Source organism: Microcaecilia unicolor, chromosome 2 (genome assembly GCF_901765095.1).
Source record: "Microcaecilia unicolor chromosome 2, aMicUni1.1, whole genome shotgun sequence".
Classification (NCBI taxonomy): Eukaryota; Metazoa; Chordata; class Amphibia; order Gymnophiona; family Siphonopidae; genus Microcaecilia; species Microcaecilia unicolor.
This window is the reverse complement of record NC_044032.1, coordinates 97,973,711-97,993,580: the sequence shown is the minus strand read 5'-3', so window position 1 is coordinate 97,993,580 and position 19,870 is coordinate 97,973,711. Positions and strand designations below refer to the sequence as shown.

General features: G+C 47.0%; 1 protein-coding gene across 1 annotated transcript in view; it reads right to left on the bottom strand.

Moving 5' to 3' along the window:
- The window catches only part of GPBP1 (GC-rich promoter binding protein 1), a 373,516-nt gene that overhangs the window by 118,785 nt on the left and 234,861 nt on the right, over positions 1–19,870 (bottom strand). The window contains 2 exon segments of the mRNA XM_030193156.1: positions 16,572–16,606; positions 16,609–16,708. Coding sequence (XP_030049016.1) covers positions 16,572–16,606; positions 16,609–16,708 — 135 coding nt within the window.

The window sequence follows — 19,870 nt, the reverse complement described above, 5'->3', positions numbered from 1 at the left end:
TGCTGTTTAAGGACCTATACTGAGTAATACAAAATAGCCCCAGAAAAGTGGTGGCATTAATATTGGAGGGGGCTGGGGTCCGGGGACGCAGGAAGCCCTCAACACCCATTAACTGTAATGGGAAGGGGGGTCAGGTTAGCTTGAAGGGAGAAGAGGGAGTAAGGGTGGGGGGGAGGGTGGGGTTAGGGGCTGGGAGACTTGTGTGTAGCGGGGCACTGAGAGGTCGGGGATCACTGAAGAAAACGGTGCTTGGGGAAAAGGTGGTACAAACAAAAATGCGGATTGGGTACAAACAGAGATGGACACTCTAAGGGGGGAGGCTGGGTCCCTCGGGAAGTAGCGTTAAGTGTGAATTGGCTCCATTTATTGCAAAAAAAAAGGCGATGGCTAGCTTGCCGGGAGGAGGGATCAGATTAATATCTTGGAATGTAGGTGGTATCACATCTCCGGTTAAAAGGGCAAAGATTCTAGGAGCTCTAAAGAGGCACAAGGCGGGAGTGGCATGTATACAAGAAACCAGGTTGTCCCCGGTAGAACATCAGAAACTGAAGAGACACTGGGTGGGAGAGGTGTTTTGTTCCTCAGCAGTGGGGAGGCGAGGGGGAGTGGCCATTCTGATACATAAGGCGGCCGCAATAAAGGCAAAATTTTTTATTTGCGGATAGTGAGGGGCACTATGTGGGGGTGCAATTGAATTGGTAGGGTCAAACGCGGCTGCTGGTGGCAGTTTATGCGCCCCAGTCTGGAGAGAAAAATTTTTTTGCAGACCTTTTTGCGAAATGTCAGAGGTATGGCTCAGATCCATTAATTGTAGCTGGAGATATGAACCAGGTCATGGACCCGGGGCTAGATAGGACAGGCCGACCGCCAAGGGGAGCCCTGCTGCCGGGTGTGTTGGAGACCTTCTGTGGTGGGCTGGGTTTGGTGGACCCTTGGAGACTGTTACATGACGAGGAACGTGATTTCATGCACACTTCGAGGGCCCACGGAACTCAGTCCCGCATAGATTACATTTTTGTCTCGCAACAGTTGTTTTCCCAGATTTTGAGCGCAACCGTCAGTCCTGATGAGATTTCAGACCACGCTCTGATCTGGGTGGACATAAGAGCCCCAGCCATACTATAGAGCATCCAGAGGTTGGCGATTCCCTGCTTACCTTTATTCCTCTTTGGAGTTCGTCACATATCTGGTTAGCAAGTGGGAAGATTGTATATCGAACAATGCTCAGCACATAGACAATGCAGGCCTTTTCTGGTCTACAGCAAAAGTCGTCATGCGGGGAGAAGTGATAGCATATGTAAGCAGGAGGAACCAGCAGATTGCGCAGCGGGTGGTGCAGATGGAGCAGAGGGTCAAACAAGCTAGGCGGAGATATGTCGCCCACCTCACTCAGGACCTGTTTGAATCCTTGATTGCCACTAGGACAGAACTAAATAGTTTGCTTCAGGAGAGGTTTATGAGAGCGACAGTTGTCCGTAGATACAACCTTCACAGATTTGGGGACCGTCCGGGAGGTATGATAGCACGGCTGATTAAGGGAGCCTGCAGAATGCAAGTTGTAACCAGGCTGCGCAGCAACCCGCAGATGTGTACCTCGAACCCGCAAAGCATCGCAGAGATTTTTCGAGTGCATTTTGAGGAGGTGTACTCGGGGGTGCAGATAGAGAGGAGGATGCGGGGGAAGATCCGAGAGTATCTAACTCGGTCCAAAATGCCACAGCCAACGGAGGAGCAGTTGGATTCTCTTGACTTCCCTTTGAGTGCAAAGGAAGTGGTGCGGGCAGTGCAGGCCTTAAAAATACACTCGGCACCCGGCCCGGATGGGCTTTCGGGTGAATTTTATAAAATGCTGAAGCAACAGATAGTGGGGCCCCTGATAGGTCTATTTGAGGCAGCGACTGAGGCCAGCTCCCCCAGTATGCTAATGAAGCGTTGATAACTTTAATCCCCAAACCAGGCCGAGATCTGACGGACCCGGCCGCCAATAGGCCTATCTCACTAATTAATGTGGACGTTAAGATACTGTCACGGATTTTGGCGGAGCGACTGGCGTTCGTGCTCCCATCTACAATTGGTGAGGAACAAGTGGGATTCGTTCGCGGAAGACATTCAGTGCTAAATGTGCGAAAATTGCTTGCGGCCGTGATGGAGGCGTCAGGGGACGCTTCAACTGGTCTAGTGATTAGCGTAGACGCGGAGCGCGCCTTTGATAGGGTGACATGGCCTTTTATGTTCCAGGCGTTACAGTGGATAGGCCTACAGGGCTGGTTTTTGCAGGCAGTAAGGATGTTCTATGCAGATCCACGGGCCAAGTTACTGGTGAACGGGGTCAGAACGCAGGAGTTTCTGATAAGGCGGGGAACGAGGCAGGGCTGCCCACTGTCCCCCCTGCTATTCTTGATATCTTTGGAACCTTTATTGTGCATCATTCGCACAGAGCCCGGTATTCGGGGCATGAAGGTGGGTAGAGGTGAAGTAAAGCTACTAGCATACACGGACGACCTGCTGCTCCTGGTAGAGGACCTGCAGACATTGGTGGCCTGCTTGTTAGAAGAGATCGAGAAGTATGGGATGCTGTCGGGGTTTAGATTGAATTCAGCAAAATCCCTAGCGCTCCCAATATCCCCTACCACAAGAACCAGCTGGGAGGGTTCTTTTCCTTTTAAGTGGGCGGAGGGGCAGCTTAAATATCTGGGGGTGGATGCTCCAATCAACTTATCTACGTTGTATAACACGAATGTACAACCATTGCTGGCAGACACTAGGCGCCTCTTGGGGATTTGGGGCTCCTGTCCTCTCTCTTTGACAGGCCCCTCTTTAATATGACGATAGCACCTAAGTGGCTGTATAAATTCCAGATGCTGCCGCTGTACCTGCGGGGGAGGGAGGAGAAAGCACTACATGTAGTTTTAAGGAAGTTTCTGTGGAACAACAAGCGCCCCAGAATAGCATTGGATGTGCTGTGTAAGCCCAGAACACATGGGGGTATGGGATTACTCAGTATCAGGTACCTCACAATCACCTGCAGCATGAGACATGGCTTGTGGGGAGCCAGCAATTCACGAATACCCAATTGGAGGCCTCGTTGGTGCTGGGAGTGCATCTCAGCTGCTTACTACATACACCAAAAATAAGACCTGCCGGACAGCCGCCATTGAACTGTTTTGTGCGCTCGGCAAGAGCGATGTGGCGATGGCTATGTCATAGCCAGGGCTTCGCAGCGGCTGCCACTCCATTTGTATCACTGAGTCTAAATCCGGATTTTCCAGATGGATCATCGGCCAAACACTTTGAAAAATGGAGGCAAAAAGAGATTCAGTACCTCAATCAACTACTAGAGGAACTACAGAGGGAGTTTGGCTTGACCGCGTCAGACTTTTATGCATATGCTCAGGTGAAGCACTATGCTTACTCATTGGGAGCAGTAAATTTGAGTGAGGATGTGCAGGAAATGATCTCGACGGCACTTACACTGGGATCGCAAAACTTAGTGCCACTACGATTCCACCACAGACATCTCCTGGACACAACGGAAGACATTGATTACTGTAAAATAGCGAGGAGTTGGAAGCAGGAACTGGGGATTGAATTTACGGCCAACATGCTACAAAGCGTCTTGCTATCCATCCTGCACAGATCAGCTTTTATTCGGCAGTGGGAGCAACAATATAAGTTTGCTACGCGAGCCTACATAGCACCAGCCAGAGCACAGAGGGCGGGCTTCGGAACAGGGATTTGCCCTAAGTGTGGAGCGCAAATGGCAACTCTAGGCCATGTGTTCTGGTTGTGCCCACAGATTAGAACATTTTGGACGCAAATTTTGGCAGAAATTGGCCGATGCTGGAAACGGCGCGTGGGGGACACCCCGCTGATATTATTTGACATTTATGCGATTGCAAAACCGACCCCAGCGGGATGTGTAGGCTTCCTCCAAAGGGCAGTGCTGACTGGGAAGAAAGTGATTTTGCTCAATTGGAGAGAGACTCAGGCACCTACAAGAGAATTGTGGAGAACAAAGATGACAGAGCTATTACATCTGGAACTGTGTGGGCTTGTTAAATCCACTCACTCAGAAAAAGAGCTGAATGCATTTCGTAAGGTGTGGGAGCGCTACTGGAACACCCTCCAGCCGTTCTGTCCTGGTTCTCCTCCTATCTCTCCCACCGCACCTTCAAAGTTCACTCTCATGGATCTTCCTCCACCCCCATCCCCTTATCTGTTGGTGTTCCCCTAGGATCTGTCCTTGGACCCCTTCTCTTCTCAATCTACACCTCTTCCCTGGGCTCCCTGATCTCATCTCATGGTTTCCAGTATCATCTCTATGCTGATGACACCCAACTGTATCTCTCCACACCAGACATCACCGCGGAGACCCAGGCAAAGGTATCGGCCTGCTTATCCGACATTGCTGCCTGGATGTCCAACCGCCACCTGAAACTGAACATGTCCAAGACCGAGCTTATCGTCTTTCCACCAAAACCCACTTCTCCTCTTCCTCCACTTTCTATCTCAGTTGATAACACCCTCATCCTCCCCGTCTCATCTGCCCGCAACCTTGGAGTCATCTTTGACTCCTCTCTCTCCTTCTCTGCGCAAATCCAGCAGATAGCCAAGACCTGTCGCTTCTTCCTCTTTAACATCAGCAAAATTCGCCCTTTCCTCTCTGAACACACCACCCGAACTCTTGTCCACGCTCTCATTATCTCTCGCCTGGACTACTGCAACTTACTCCTCACCGGCCTCCCACTTAGCCATCTATCCCCCCCTTCAATCTGTTCAGAACTCTGCTGCACATCTCATATTCCGCCAGAACTGATATACTCATATCACCCCTCTCCTCAGGTCACGTCACTGGCTTCTGATCAGATACCACATTTAATTCAAGCTTCTCCTTCTTACCTACAAATGCACTCAGTCTGCTGCCCCTCACTATCTTTCTACCCTCATCTCCCCTTACGTTCCCGCCCGTAACCTCCGTTCACAGGACAAATCCCTTTTCTCAGTACCCTTCTCCACCACAACCGCCAACTCCAGGCTCCGCTCATTCTGCCTCGCCTCACCCTATGCTTGGAACAACCTTCCTGAACCCTTAACACCAAGCCCCCTCCCTGCCCGTCTTCAAGGCTTTGCTTAAAGCCCACCTCTTCAATGCTGCGTTCGGCACCTAACCCTTACCGTTCAGTGAATCCAGACTGCCCCAATTTGACTGCCCCTATCGGACCGACCGTTCACTTGTCTATTAGATTGTAAGCTCTTTGAGCAGGGACTGTCTCTCTTTGTTAAATTGTACAGCGCTGCGTAACCCTAGTAGCGCTCTAGAAATGTTAAGTAGTAGTAGTAGTAGTTCACCAAACAGAAGATTCTGCACAAACTGAAATGGAGCTCTGAAACAACAACAGTACCTTTAACCGTTTGAAGAAGTGGCACCAGATCCCAAGCCCTGAACTCTGAGGGGGGGGGGGGGGGGGGGGGGGAGGGTGATACGGAAGAGAGGGAGGGGGGGAGGATAGAGAGGGAGGGGGTGGAGGATAGATAGGGGGGAGGGGGTTACTGGTATAAGGGACTAATGATAACTTTTCTTGTTGATACAACAGTTGTGAGATAAGATGGTTTGTTGTTTAGACTCTGGGGGGGGGGGGGGGGTAAAAGCGAAAAACTATTTGATGACAAAAGGATGATGGGCATATTTGATGTATTAACATCTTCTGTTTTTTTATGATGGCAATAGTGTGCATGTATATTGCTTGAAATTTTGTCAATAAACAGATTTAAAACATAAAACTATGGGGGGAAAGGGTATGGAGACTAGCTAATAAAGTTTGCTTGCTCTTTTTATTTTAAAATTCTGTTTATCAATATCCTACAATTCCTCTTTTAAACCCTAATCTTTAAGTTACCAAGCTCAGAAAAAAATGTCATGCAATATGGATTTCTAAAATGCCAGTTTCTGAACATTTAAAACACAAATAGTGCTTCTAAAATAAGCCCCATGGGCTACATAGGGCAGTAAATTGAAAGCACACTTAAGTGTTTTTTAGGCCAGCATTAGATAAATGGAGGAATGTGAAGAGATCTGGTATAGAACATGAGAAGGCATCTAGTTTATGATGTGCACACCAGAATGAAAAATGAATCCACTTGGACTTAAGATTTTTCAGTGAAGGGTTTTTAGAAGTTAGTGTGCCACAATTTTCAATGTCAGTATTGAAATTTGGTACACCTTACAAAGGAAGTGACATCATAAGACTGGATGGCCACTAGAGCCCTAGGCTCAGCACCGCTCCAACACTAGTAGCCGATAATCCCCTCCATCAGTTGAGCAAAGTTCAATAAAAGCCAGAAAGTCGATGACAGTCTGCTTACAGACCTGCATGATATGAGATTCTCGACAAACTGCTGCACAGATTTAAAGAATTTTGCCTACCAGCCAGCAGAGTCTGAAGCAATCATCTCACACTACATGCAGGGGCAGCAGAGAAGGCAAGACTGTTAATCTGCTTGGTGAGTTTCAGGTGCTGCTACAAGAAATTGAAACTGGCATTAAAGCCATTTGGATTGAACTGGCCACTCTGACTGCCAACCTTAAAGGGGAACTAGCAGAACTTGAGAATAGAGGGGTGAATTCTATATACAGTGCCGAAAAAAACTGGCACCCAAAAAAGTGCTATTCTACAAGCCACACTTAAGAGTTAGGCACGGTTTATAGAACTGTGCTTACACCCAGGAATCATGCCTATCTTTAGGTGTGGCCATCTGCGTCAATTGAAACGTGGTACAAATGTATGCGCCTAAATTAGGCATGTATCCCCCCTTTATTCTATAATAACATGCATAAATGCTATAAAAGCCCCATTTCACCCATGAACCTTTCCATTTCCATGCCCCCCCTTTTTTTTTTTACTTGCGCGTAAAGTTCAATTAAATCTAATTAGTGCCAATAATTATTAAAAGGCCAATTATTGGTACTAATTAGCTCATTATTCAATTAAATTGTGCACATAAATTGGGTGCATGCCCAAATTTGCGCACATAATTTTTAGTAACTTTTATAGAATTAAGGGGAGAATGGAGTTGACAGAGGCCCAGAGAGGCGATCCCTTGGGCTCTTGCTGACCTTGAATCGTGGCTGCAGGATAAAAAACCATGTAGAATTTTATATAATGGACACGTTTGAGAATTTAGAAAATCACAGTTAGTTATGCAATCTACAAACATGTGATGTGCCAGAAGAGGTGAACTATCCGAACTGTGATGAGGTGGTCCAAAAATAGCTTACATGTCGCTATCAGAAGGACTGCATCAGATGGAATCGGCCAAAATAAAGATTGAACAGGCCCATTGTACCCTAGGGCAGGACCAGAGCAAACCAACCCAAGGACATCACTGCCTGTTTTATTAACTTTAAAATAAAGGAAGTAGTCCTCACAAAGGCGTGCATTGCAGAACGCCTCACTTGGGACTCCTATCAGATCAAGATCTTGCGGTAGTTACTCTGAAGCAGAGGGGGCAACTTTGCCCCTCCTGACTCAACACTTCAGGCATTCAATGTAAATGGTAGCACCCCTTTGCCTTACTGTTACACCAACATCGCAAACTGCACCATAATACACTTGCAGAAGTACACGCTAGGCTGCTGGATGCTTTAGGCCCATTTCAGAAATCCATGCCTTTATTTAAACATCGCCCTAAATGGCAATGGGTCTCTAAAGGCAGAGGCAAATTGCAATGCCAATCCTCAGATGTCCAGCTACTTGATAAAAGAAAAAGGGAAAAATCTGAGCAGTTATAAGGCACTTGGGATCTATTTGAATTTGATGTTGATAGCGACTACACCTATCTGCACCCTTCTCCTCCACTGCTAACTTCAGACTCTGTTCCTTTTATCTTGCTGTACCATATTACTGGAATAGTCTTCCTCAGCCAGTATGTCAAGCTCCATCTCTGGCCGTCTTCAAATCTAGGCTAAAAGCCCACCTTTTTTATGTTGCTTTTAACTCCTAATCCTTACTCACTTCTTCAGTACCCATGTTTTATCATTCCCACCTTAGTAATTCCCTTATCCCTTATTTATCCTGTTTGTCCTCTCGAACAGGGACTGTCTCTTCATGTCCAGTGTGCAGCGCTGCGTACGTCTAAGTACAGCTATAGAAATGATCAGTAGTAGTAGTAGTACTCTGCACTGAATCTGCTTAGATGTCAATTATTTAAATAGTAATTATGAGTTATGACACCAATAGCTTGTATGCATTTTAATATATATCGTTAAGGTCTATGAATGGGATAAAGACTTTGCTGATAAGGAGGGACAGTATTTGGTATTGCTATGTGGCGAGAGAATTAGGTACGGGACCTACATAGTAACATAGTAGATGACGGCAAAGAAAGACCTGCACAGTCCATCCAGTCTGCCCAACAAGATAAACTCATGTGTGCTGCTTTATGTGTACACTTGACCTTGATTTGTATCTGCCATTTCAGGGCACAGACCACAGAAGTCTGCCCAGCACTAGCCCCGCCTCCCAACCACTAGCCCCACCTCCCAATCTCTGTTAAGCTTCTGAAGATCCATTCCTTCTGAACAGGATTCCTTTATGTTTATCCCATACATTTTTGAATTCCGTTACCGTTTTCATCGCCACCACCTCCCGCGGGAGGGCATTCCAAGTATCTACCACTCTCTCCATGAAAAAAATACTTCCTGACATTTTTCTTGAGTCTGCCCCCTTCAATCTCATTTCATGTCCTCTAGTTCTACCACCTTCCCATTTACGGACAAGGTTCAATTGCAGATTAATACCTTTCAAATATCTGAACGACTGTATCATATCACCCGTTTCTCCTTTCCTTCAGGGTATAGATGTTCAGGTCAGCAAGTCTCTCCTCAAATGTCTTGTAACGCAAATCCCATACCGTTTTTGTAGCTTTTCTTTGCACCACTTCAATTCTTTTTACATCCTTAGCAAGATACAGCCTCCAAAACTGAACACAATACTCCAGGTGGGGCCCCACCAACGACTTATACAGGGGCATTAAAACCTCTTTTCTTCTGCTGGTCACACCACTCACTATACAGCCTAGCAGCCTTCTAGCTAAGGCCACCGCCTTGTCACACTGTTTCGTCTCCTTCAGATCCTCGGATACTATCACCCCACGATCCCTCTACCCGTTTGTACATATCAGACTCTCACCGCCTAACACATACATCTCCCGTGGATTTCTACTCCCTAAGTGCATCACTTTGCATTTCTTTGCATTGAATTTTAATTGCTAAACCTTAGACCATTCTTCTAGCTTCTGCAGATCCTTTTTCATGTTTTCCACTCCCTCCGGAGTGTCCACTCTGTTACAAATCTTACTAACATCCGCAAAAAGGCAAACTTTACCTTCTAATCCTTCGGCAACGTCACTCATAAATATATTGAACAGAATCGGCCACAGCACCAATCCCTGAGGCACTCCATTACTCACCTTTCTCTCATCCGAGCGAATTCCATTAACCATCACCCTCTGGCGTCTGTCCATCAACTAGTTCCTAATCCAGTTCACCATGTCGGGTCCTATCTTCAGCCTGTCAAGTTTATTCAAGAGCCTCCTGTGGGGAACCATGTCAAAAGCTTTGCTGAAATCTTCTGTGTTCAAAGTTTGCACCCTGGTTCATAAAATCATTCATGGAAATGCTCCGGCATACATGTCAGACCTTATCGATTTACCACCCAGGAACGCTAAAAGATCAGCATGCACATTCTTGGAACTTCACTTCCCTAGCTGCAAAGGTCTAAAGTACAAACTAATACATGCGTCTTGTTTTTCTTACATTACATAAGTACATAAGTACATAAGTAGTGCCATACTGGGAAAGACCAAAGGTCCATCTAGCCCAGCATCCTGTCACCGACAGTGGCCAATCCAGGTCAAGGGCACCTGGCACGCTCCCCAAACGTAAAAACATTCCAGACAAGTTATACCTAAAAATGCGGAATTTTTCCAAGTCCATTTAATAGCGGTCTATGGACTTGTCCTTTAGGAATCTATCTAACCCCTTTTTAAACTCCGTCAAGCTAACCGCCCGTACCACGTTCTCCGGCAACGAATTCCAGAGTCTAATTACACGTTGGGTGAAGAAAAATGTTCTCCGATTCGTTTTAAATTTACCACACTGTAGCTTCAACTCATGCCCTCTAGTCCTAGTATTTTTGGATAGCGTGAACAGTCGCTTCACATCCACCCGATCCATTCCACTCATTATTTTATACACTTCTATCATATCTCCCCTCAGCCGTCTCTTCTCCAAGCTGAAAAGCCCTAGCCTTCTCAGCCTCTCTTCATAGGAAAGTCGTCCCATCCCCACTATCATTTTCGTCGCCCTTCGCTGTACCTTTTCCAATTCTACTATATCTTTTTTGAGATACGGAGACCAGTACTGAACACAATACTCCAGGTGCGGTCGCACCATGGAGCGATACAACGGCATTATAACATCCGCACACCTGGACTCCATACCCTTCCTAATAACACCCAACATTCTATTCGCTTTCCTAGCCGCAGCAGCACACTGAGCAGAAGGTTTCAGCGTATCGACGACGACGACAGCCAGATCCCTTTCTTGATCCGTAACTCCTAACGTGGAACCTTGCAAGACGTAGCTATAATTCGGGTTCCTCTTACCCACATGCATCACTTTGCACTTGTCAACATTGAACTTCATCTGCCACTTGCACGCCCATTCTCCCAGTCTCGCAAGGTCCTCCTGTAATCGTTCACATTCCTCCTGCGACTTGACGACCCTGAATAATTTTGTGTCATCGGCGAATTTAATTACCTCACTAGTTATTCCCATCTCTAGGTCATTTATAAATACATTAAAAAGCAACGGACCCAGCACAGACCCCTGCGGGACCCCACTAACTACCCTCCTCCACTGAGAATACTGGCCACGCAATCCTACTCTCTGCTTCCTATCTTTCAACCAGTTCTTAATCCATAATAATACCCTACCTCCGATTCCATGACTCTGCAATTTCTTCAGGAGTCTTTCGTGCGGCACTTTGTCAAACGCCTTCTGAAAATCCAGATATACAATATCAACCGGCTCCCCATTGTCCACGTTTGCTTACCCCCTCAAAAAAAATGCATTAGATTGGTGAGGCAAGACTTCCCTTCACTAAATCCGTGCTGACTTTGTCTCATCAGTCCATGTTTTTGTATATGCTCTGCAATTTTATTCTTAATAATAGCCTCCACCATCTTGCCCGGCACCGACGTCAGACTCACCGGTCTATAATTTCCCGGATCTCCTCTGGAACCCTTCTTAAAAATCGGAGTAACATTGGCTACCCTCCAGTCTTCCGGTACTACACTCGATTTTAGGGACAGATTGCATATTTCTAACAGTAGCTCCGCAAGTTCATTTTTTAGTTCTATTAATACTCTGGGATGAATACCATCAGGTATTCATTGGCACGCAGCTGTGGAATGCATTACCACTGGATCTGAAAAATATTCACGACCTTATCAACTTTCGAAAATCTTTAAAGACTTTCCTTTTTAACAAGATTTACCATAATAATCAATAATAGGAATTCCAACACATCACTAATTACTTGATAATCTGTATGCTTTATTGAAATTATATCCATTATGTTACACTTGTTCTTTATGTAACCAATTATTTATCTACTCTTGATTGGTGCTTGCATTGATGTATTATTGTAAGCCACATTGAGTCTGCAAATAGGTGGAAAAGCATGGGATACATCCCTCCTTTCAGTACCCTTCTCCACCACCGCCAACTCCAGGCTCCGCCCTTTCTGCCTCGCCTCACCCCATGCCTGGAATAAACTCCCTGAGCCCATATGTCAGGCCCCCTCCCTGCCCATCTTCAAAGCCCTGCTCAAAGCCCACCTCTTCAATGTCGCCTTCGGCACCTAACCACCATACCTCTATTCAGAAATCTAGACTGCCCCCACTTGACACTTGACATTTCGCATTTTAGATTGTAAGCTCTTTTGAGCAGGGACTGTCCTTTGTTAAACTGTACAGCGCTGCATAACCCTAGTAGCGCTCTAGAAATGTTAAGTAGTAGTAGTAGGATACAAATGCAAATACATAAATAAATAAATACAGCGGGAGTGCCTGACACACATCAAGCAAATACAAAGCATGAAAGCCAGCACCACAATCTTGCTGGCGAAGGACAGCACGAAACAGCGGAAACTACTTTCATTTGAAAGGACAGCAATGGCCGTATACAGACTTCCTCCTCCGTGACACAAAGGAACGGATTGCTGCATGACAACACCTGCAACTCAGAAATTCGATGAGCTGAGGAGATAGCCACAAGGAAAACAGTTTTCGTTGTAAGATCCTTCAAGGAAGTCTTCAGCAAAGCCTTTAGCACCAGATTAAGGCTCCACTCTGGGCAAACTCAACAAAAGGGAGAACAAAGATAGTTAACCCCTTCAAGAAATGATAAGAACATAAGAGTAGTCATACTGGGTCAGACCAATGGTCTATCTAGCCCAGTATCCTGTTTCCAACAGTGGCGAAGCCAGGTCACAAGCACCTGGCAGAAACCCAAATCGAGGCAACATTCCATGCTACCAATCCCAGGGCAAAAAGTGGCTTCCCCCATGTCTGTCTTAATAGCAGACTATGAGCTTTTCCTCCAGGAACTTGTCCAAAGCTTTTTTTTTAAACTCAAATACACTAACTGCTGTTACCACATCCTCCAGCAAAGAGTTCCGGAGCTTAACTATTCGTTGAGTGAAAAAATATTTCCTCTATTTGTTTTAAGTATTTCAATGTAACTTCCTTGAGTGTCCCCTAGTCTTCGTACTTTTTGCAACAAGTAAAAAAAATTGATTTACTTCTACTCATTCTACACCACTCAGGATTTTGCAGACCTCAATCATATCTCCCCCAGCCATCTCTTTTCCAAGCTGAACAGCCCTAACCTCTTTAGCCTTTCCTCATCCAAGTGCATAACTAGGGAAGAATTGCGCAGCCGGCCTCTATAACAGGCCAAGGCGATGACATGTACCTTAAGTGAGCAATAGGCCAACCCTTTCTGCAGCCCAGTCTGTAAGAATGCTAGAATGTGCTGGACAGATGCCTTAAAAGAATCCACTGCCATCCCCGAACATGAGGACTCAAACAGCTGACATACTCTTGTATAGGCCGAGGATGTAGAATGCTTCTTGGCCTGAAGCAGGGTCAAAACCACTGCATCTGAATATCCCTTTTCCTCAACAGTGCCCTCTCAAGGGCCATGCCATAAGATCAAGGCAGGAAGGATCGTCCATGGGGTCTGGTCCCTGATGGAGGAGATAAGGTGTCAACGGGAGATGGAAGTGACTGTTCACCAGAAGGCAAACCAAATCCTCATACCACAGTCAGTGGAGCCAACCCAGAGCAATGAGAATGACAAGACCTGGATGGCGACTCACCCGGACCAGGACCCTGCCAATCATAGGCCAAGGGAGAAACACATAAAGAAGCCCCGAAGTTGGCCACAGCTGTAGGAGTGCATCTATGTCCTCCAAAATGAACTTCTTCCGTTGACTAAAGAACCTGGGGGCCTTGGCATTGCGCCATGTCACCATGAGATCCAGGACCAGCTGGCCCCACTTTTGAGTCACCTGACAACAGGCAGCCATCGACAATTCCCAATCAGCCAGATCCAAAGCTGCCCTGCTAAGGTAATCTGCCTGAACATTGAAAGATCCCACTATGTCCACTGCAGAGAGCTGAATCAAGTGGGCCTCCGCTCAAAGAAAGAGGAGGTAAGACTCCACTATCAGCACCAGACTGCAAGTCCCACCCTGCCGACTGACATACGCCACAGCTGTCATGCTGTCTGAGAGAACCCGGACTGAGTGGCCTTCTAGAACCTCCTGAAACACGCATGGCGTCACCCGAATCGCTCGGAGCTCCAGCCGATTGATCTTCCAAGATACCTCTAACTCGCTCCACTGTCCTGAGCACTTTAATGAAGGCAATGAGCCCCGAGCCCGGCAACCAATAAGACTGGCATTTGTCACCACCACCAGTCAATCTGGGGCCACCAGGGGCATACCATGAGCCAGATGACTCAGCACCACACACCAAGCCATTGTTCAGCCTGGTGAGTCCAAATCAATCGCACATCATAGTTCTGAGAAACAGGGGATCAATGGCTCATTAGGGACTGCTGTATGCGCCCTGGCCCAAGCACCACCTCCAGGCTTTCTACCATGCAGAGAACCTGCACATAATCCCACATGCGGGGACTGGGAACCTGCAATAACGGATAGATCTAGGCCCACAGTCTGCCCCCGAGTCCTGTCGAAGCGGACCCCCAGATACTCAAGAGACCAGGAGGGTATCAGATGGCTTTTGGGCAAATTGAGAACCCAGCCCAGCGACTGCAGGACTGTGATAACTTGGGACATAGCCCGCTCATTCTCCTGGACCGACGACACCCGGAGGAGCCAATCATTCAGACACAGATGAAACCATATCTCCTCCTTGCGGAGAAATACCACCACCACTACCACCATGATCTTGGAGAAGGTCCTGGCCTTGGAATTGGTGGCCCTGAGTTGCAAAGGAAATGCTGATGTACAGGCCAAATGAGAATATGCAAGCAAGCCTCTGAGATCCAGCACCATGAGGAACTCCCCCGACTGTACTGCCGCCAAGCCAAGCATAGGCTTTCCATCTGGAAAAGCCCGACACTGAGAAATTCATTGACCCGCTCGAGGTACAATACAGATCTGAATGGACTGTCTTTTTTCAGGACCACAAAGCAAATGAAATAGTGGCCTTGACCATGCTTGGCTCAGGAGTCACCGCTCCTAAATCCTGCAAAGACACCAGGATGAAAGCACTGCCGCCCATTTCCCCTGCGGCGAAGCATGGAGACTCCAAAAAAACACTACAAGTGGAGCAAAGAACTCAAATCACGTACATCTGTGATAATATTGTGCACCATTGATCCGTGGTAATCCTTGGCCCCGTAAAAGAGGGACAAATGTCCCATCTTGAGCTTGATCGGCAACCCTTTCATTGTGGAGTCTTGGAGGACACGGGGAGCCTCGAGGTCTGAGAGATTAGGCAATGTCCACACAAAAGGGCTGACGCTGCTGAAACCTGGTCTTGGCAATCGTGGAGGATACATGAGTCTTTACAGGACATTACCTCCTAGCGTCCTGGAAGTACACCTGTGGATTGCCAGACCCAAAGCGAGGACCGGGGTTCATCCTACCGGTAAGCACTGCGTCTTAGATCCTCATATACTTCACCAACTTTCTCCAGGTCTTCCCCCAAAGACAGGAAGACCCCAGAAGGGCAATTTGGTGGACGCTGCTTCAACACCACTTCCGCAGCCCAATATCAGAGCAACCAACAAAATGCCTGACAGTGACCAAAGCCCAAACCATGTCATACAAATAGCCTCCGCAAATAAGTCAAACTGGTTTCCAAGGAGGGGAAACTCTGCTAAGGGCCTGCGGATAGTTAGTGTCTACCAATGTGTTCGCCGCAGTACTGGAACCAACTGAGTCATGCTCTGTAATAAGGGAGACAGCTCTTCCTTGTGAAAAAATATCACTGCCGTAGGATCATCCTGCTCATCTGAGAACAAAATAACCTCCTCCAAATCCTCCACCAGGGTACTGGAAGCAAAGAAAGGAAAACACAGCCTCTGATGAGGGGAAAAGGGGACCAGGGTCCTCAGCCTCCGTGACAGGATCCAACTGCCTTCATTTAACAGAGGACTGCTCCAGGGGAGGTGCAGCTGGCAGAAGGCCACAGAATCAAAAGAGCCAATCTGACCCTGATCACCCCTGCGGAAAACAGGAAGTTGCAATAGAGTAGGCGGGACGCGCCTGAGAAGAGGCCCTGATGCCGGCAGAAGCAGGCTCACTCTGAATCACCGGTTACTAGCGCAGGATGTAGAGAGACTGCAGAATAGATAGGACTCAGAGGGAGCAGAAAAAAAATTATTGGCACAGGGTGCAATAGCGCCGTTTTTCGGAACACTGTTTGGGGGGATCGACCGCTACCCCTGCGCCCCACCTGGCTACCACTTCTGCCTAATCTATTTTCTTTCCTGGCAAAGATTGAGTAAAAGGCATATTCCTGGGTAATTTCAAACTCCAGCCAATCAGGGCCCACAACAACATCAGTTTTTTAAAAAAGCTGGCCACACCTCACTGGCAAAGGCCACATCCTTTTCTCTGTGTGTCAACTAAAAGAAGGAACAGTCATTCCTCTGTAACAAGTTTTAAACCAACATGCACCACCTGCTGGCCAAACTAGAGAATAGCACTTCAGGAAAATACCCAATACATTTTACAGGCTTAAAACACACTGTTCGGACTAAAGGAGACCACAAGATTCACACGTCAAGTTATAGTATGCCTTCTCAAAAGCTTTGTAAGTTTGACACATGGCTTATATTTTCTTGGTTTCCTATGGTTGTCAGACCATGCAAGAGAACAGGCACTGCTTAACAAAACAGGTGTTTGATTCATTTTAAAATTAATTGCAATTAATTTGGTACTATCCAAAGTTAAGAAGTTATACTATACCTCTTTCACTGAATTCTGTGGTATGCTAAAATTTTGGCAGTGGCTGTTTTGAGAAGATTAAAGCTGCTATATGCAGAATCATTAGAAAATTGAGATCCAATCTTGTTTTCTCTTGTTTGGCTTTTCCATTGTGTAGACTAAAAGAAAAAGAATCATACAAATATTAACTATGACAATATACAGTTTGAAGGGATAATTTTTTAAAACTACTGTACAGCTTTATTCACGTTAAATCTATTGTATTAGCTTTTGAGCTTGAGTCTGTGCTAACAATAAGTCCAGTTTGAAGGCCTGTTTAGGGGAAGACTCATGTTTTGTAAAACTGGCCTCGTTTGAACATCTTATTGATTGTTCTATTACCAGTAATTAAACCATTGGGTAATACAAAGGATGCCATCCCTGCTTGGTTGGTGAGGAATTGTAGTTCTGTCTTACTTCCACCACTGACTATGGTGATCTCTTCTCAGCTGGAGTTTTCCTGAGTCTTTAAAATGCCTCAGTTGTCTAGCCAGCTTTGAAAAAGTCCGACATGAAAAGGGATGATCTGACTTCATAATGACCAACTGCCAACTTACTATTCTTGGGAAAAATTATGAAGATGCAGTAGCTATACAATTTCAAGGCTGGTTTAAACAATATGATATGCTCACTCAACCCAAATGGATACAGTACTGAATCATATATAAACTGGACAGCGGATTGATATTCTTGATATGATTACCCATAGCCTTTGACACCATAGATCTACACAGTTGTATTAATAATTTATATTATGCCTGAAAACTAAGCACATTACAATAAAACATACATAAAAAGATATGATGGCCGACAGAGGACGCACTGCGAGAAGCTCCGCAGTGAATTACCGATACTGGCTGTCCAGTGCCACCACCACCTCATTGCAATGGGCCCCGATTCCTTCCAAAAGAACCCGTGCACAGGATCCCTTCGAGGAGAGCCACGCAAGCCACAACCGCGGTCACCATCACCGTCCTAGCAGAACCCCGAAGTCCCGTGAGGCTACCGCCGCATTCCCTGGCTGGAACGGCTCGGGTGCGGACTAATCAAACCACAGAATCGGGTCGCCGGGAGGGTGGACAATCCAACGACTTGGAAGACAACAACAAAGATAAAGAAATAGCGGGGGTGAGCCGTAGCTGCACTCCACAACGCGGTGCGACCCCAAACGACAACACTGAAGCCTTGACACGGCGCCATCGATGACCAGGCCTGGTTGCGAGGCCAACGGTTAGCCCAACCACATTGCTGACGGAAACTGCATCGATTACTTAAACAAAAGCACCTCGACCGACACGGAACAAACAGAGGGCGAAATACAACCCTGGGACCACATCATTGGAGACGACGGAGCAACACTGTCCAGGAGGAGAGGTAAAACCCGGGCCCCACCTGCTCGTATCAGTCCCTGAGCCACACCAGAGTCACTGCTGCCGTGATCGCGCTACACTGCGGACCCAGACAAAGATCCGACCCGACCCAAAGACGCTCCAGCTAAGGATACAACAAACCCATCTCTAAAGGGTAAAACTTACTTACTCCAGAGGATAAAACCTAACTTTAGAGGAAAAAATCGCCACACAAAATACCTCCCTGGTATTGTTACATGTTTCTTGCATGGGGTTTGACTGCCTGAATTACCTTTTCTAATTAAACTCGTTGTAGCTTATACAAAGTATAATCACCGATTCATATATCACGGTAGTACTTACTAATTCTATAATGCCAAATGCTTTATATGCTTTCTATATCTAATACTTTACACTGCACTATAGATCTGTAGCCAGCTAAAATTGACCATAACCACTGCAGCTGTTCCAACCTCCAAAAGACTAAATTGCTTTTACATGCTTTTCTGTGCCTCACAATGGTATATCGAATGCTACATACCTGTAGAAGGTATTCTCCGAGGACAGCAGGCTGATTGTTCTCACTGATGGGGTGACGTCCACGGCAGCCCCTCCATTCGGAAACTTCACTAGCAAAGGCCTTTGCTAGTCCTCGCACGCCCATGCGCACCGCGCATGCGTGGCCGTCTTCCCGCCCGAACCGGCTCGTGTTCGTCAGTCCCATATGTAGCAAGACAAAGACAAGGGAAGACACAACTCCAAAGGGGAGGCGGGCGGGTACGTGAGAACAATCAGCCTGCTGTCCTCGGAGAATACCTTCTACAGGTATGTAGCATTCGCTTTCTCCGAGGACAAGCAGGCTGCTTGTTCTCACTGATGGGGTATCCCTAGCCCCCAGGCTCACTCAAAATAACAAACATGGTCAATTGGGCCTCACAACGGCGAGGACATAACTGAGACTGACCTAACAAACTTATCCAACTAACTGAGAGTGCAGCCTGGAACAGAATAAACATGGGCCTAGGGGGGTGGAGTTGGATTCTAAACCCCGAACAGATTCTGAAGCACTGACTGCCCGAACCGACTGTCGCGTCGGGTATCCTGCTGCAGGCAGTAATGAGATGTGAATGTGTGGACAGATGGACCACGTCGCAGCTTTGCAGATCTCTTCAATAGTGGCTGACTTCAAGTGGCCACTGACGCAGCCATGGCTCTGACATTGTGAGCCGTGACATGACCCTCAAGAGCCAGCCCAGCCTGGGCGTAAGTGAAGGAAATGCAATCTGCTAGCCAATTGGATATGGTGCGTTTCCCCACAGCCACACCCCTCCTGTTGGGATCAAAAGAAACAAACAATTGGACGGACTGTCTGTTGGGCTGTGTATGCTCCAGATAGAAGGCCAATGCTCTTTTGCAGTCCAATGTGTGCAGCTGACGTTCAGCAGGGCAGGAATGAGGACGGGGAAAGAATGTTGGCAAGACAATTGACTGGTTCAGATGGAACTCCGACACTACCTTCGGCAAGAACTTAGGGTGAGTGCGGAGGACTACTCTGTTATGATGAAATTTGGTGTAAGGGGCCTGGGCTACCAGGGCCTGAAGCTCACTGACTCTACGAGCTGAAGTAACTGCCACCAAGAAAATGACCTTCCAGGTCAAGTACTTCAGATGGTAGGAGTTCAGTGGCTCAAAAGGAGGTTTCATCCGCTGGGTGAGAACGACATTGAGATCCCATGACACTGTAGGAGGTTTGACGGGGGGCTTTGACAAAAGCAAACCTCTCATGAAGCGAACAACTAAAGGCTGTCCTGAGATCGGCTTCCCTTCCACACGGTAATGGTATGCACTGATTGCACTAAGGTGAACCCTTACAGAGTTGGTCTTGAGACCAGACTCAGACAAGTGCAGAAGGTATTCAAGCAGGGTCTGTGT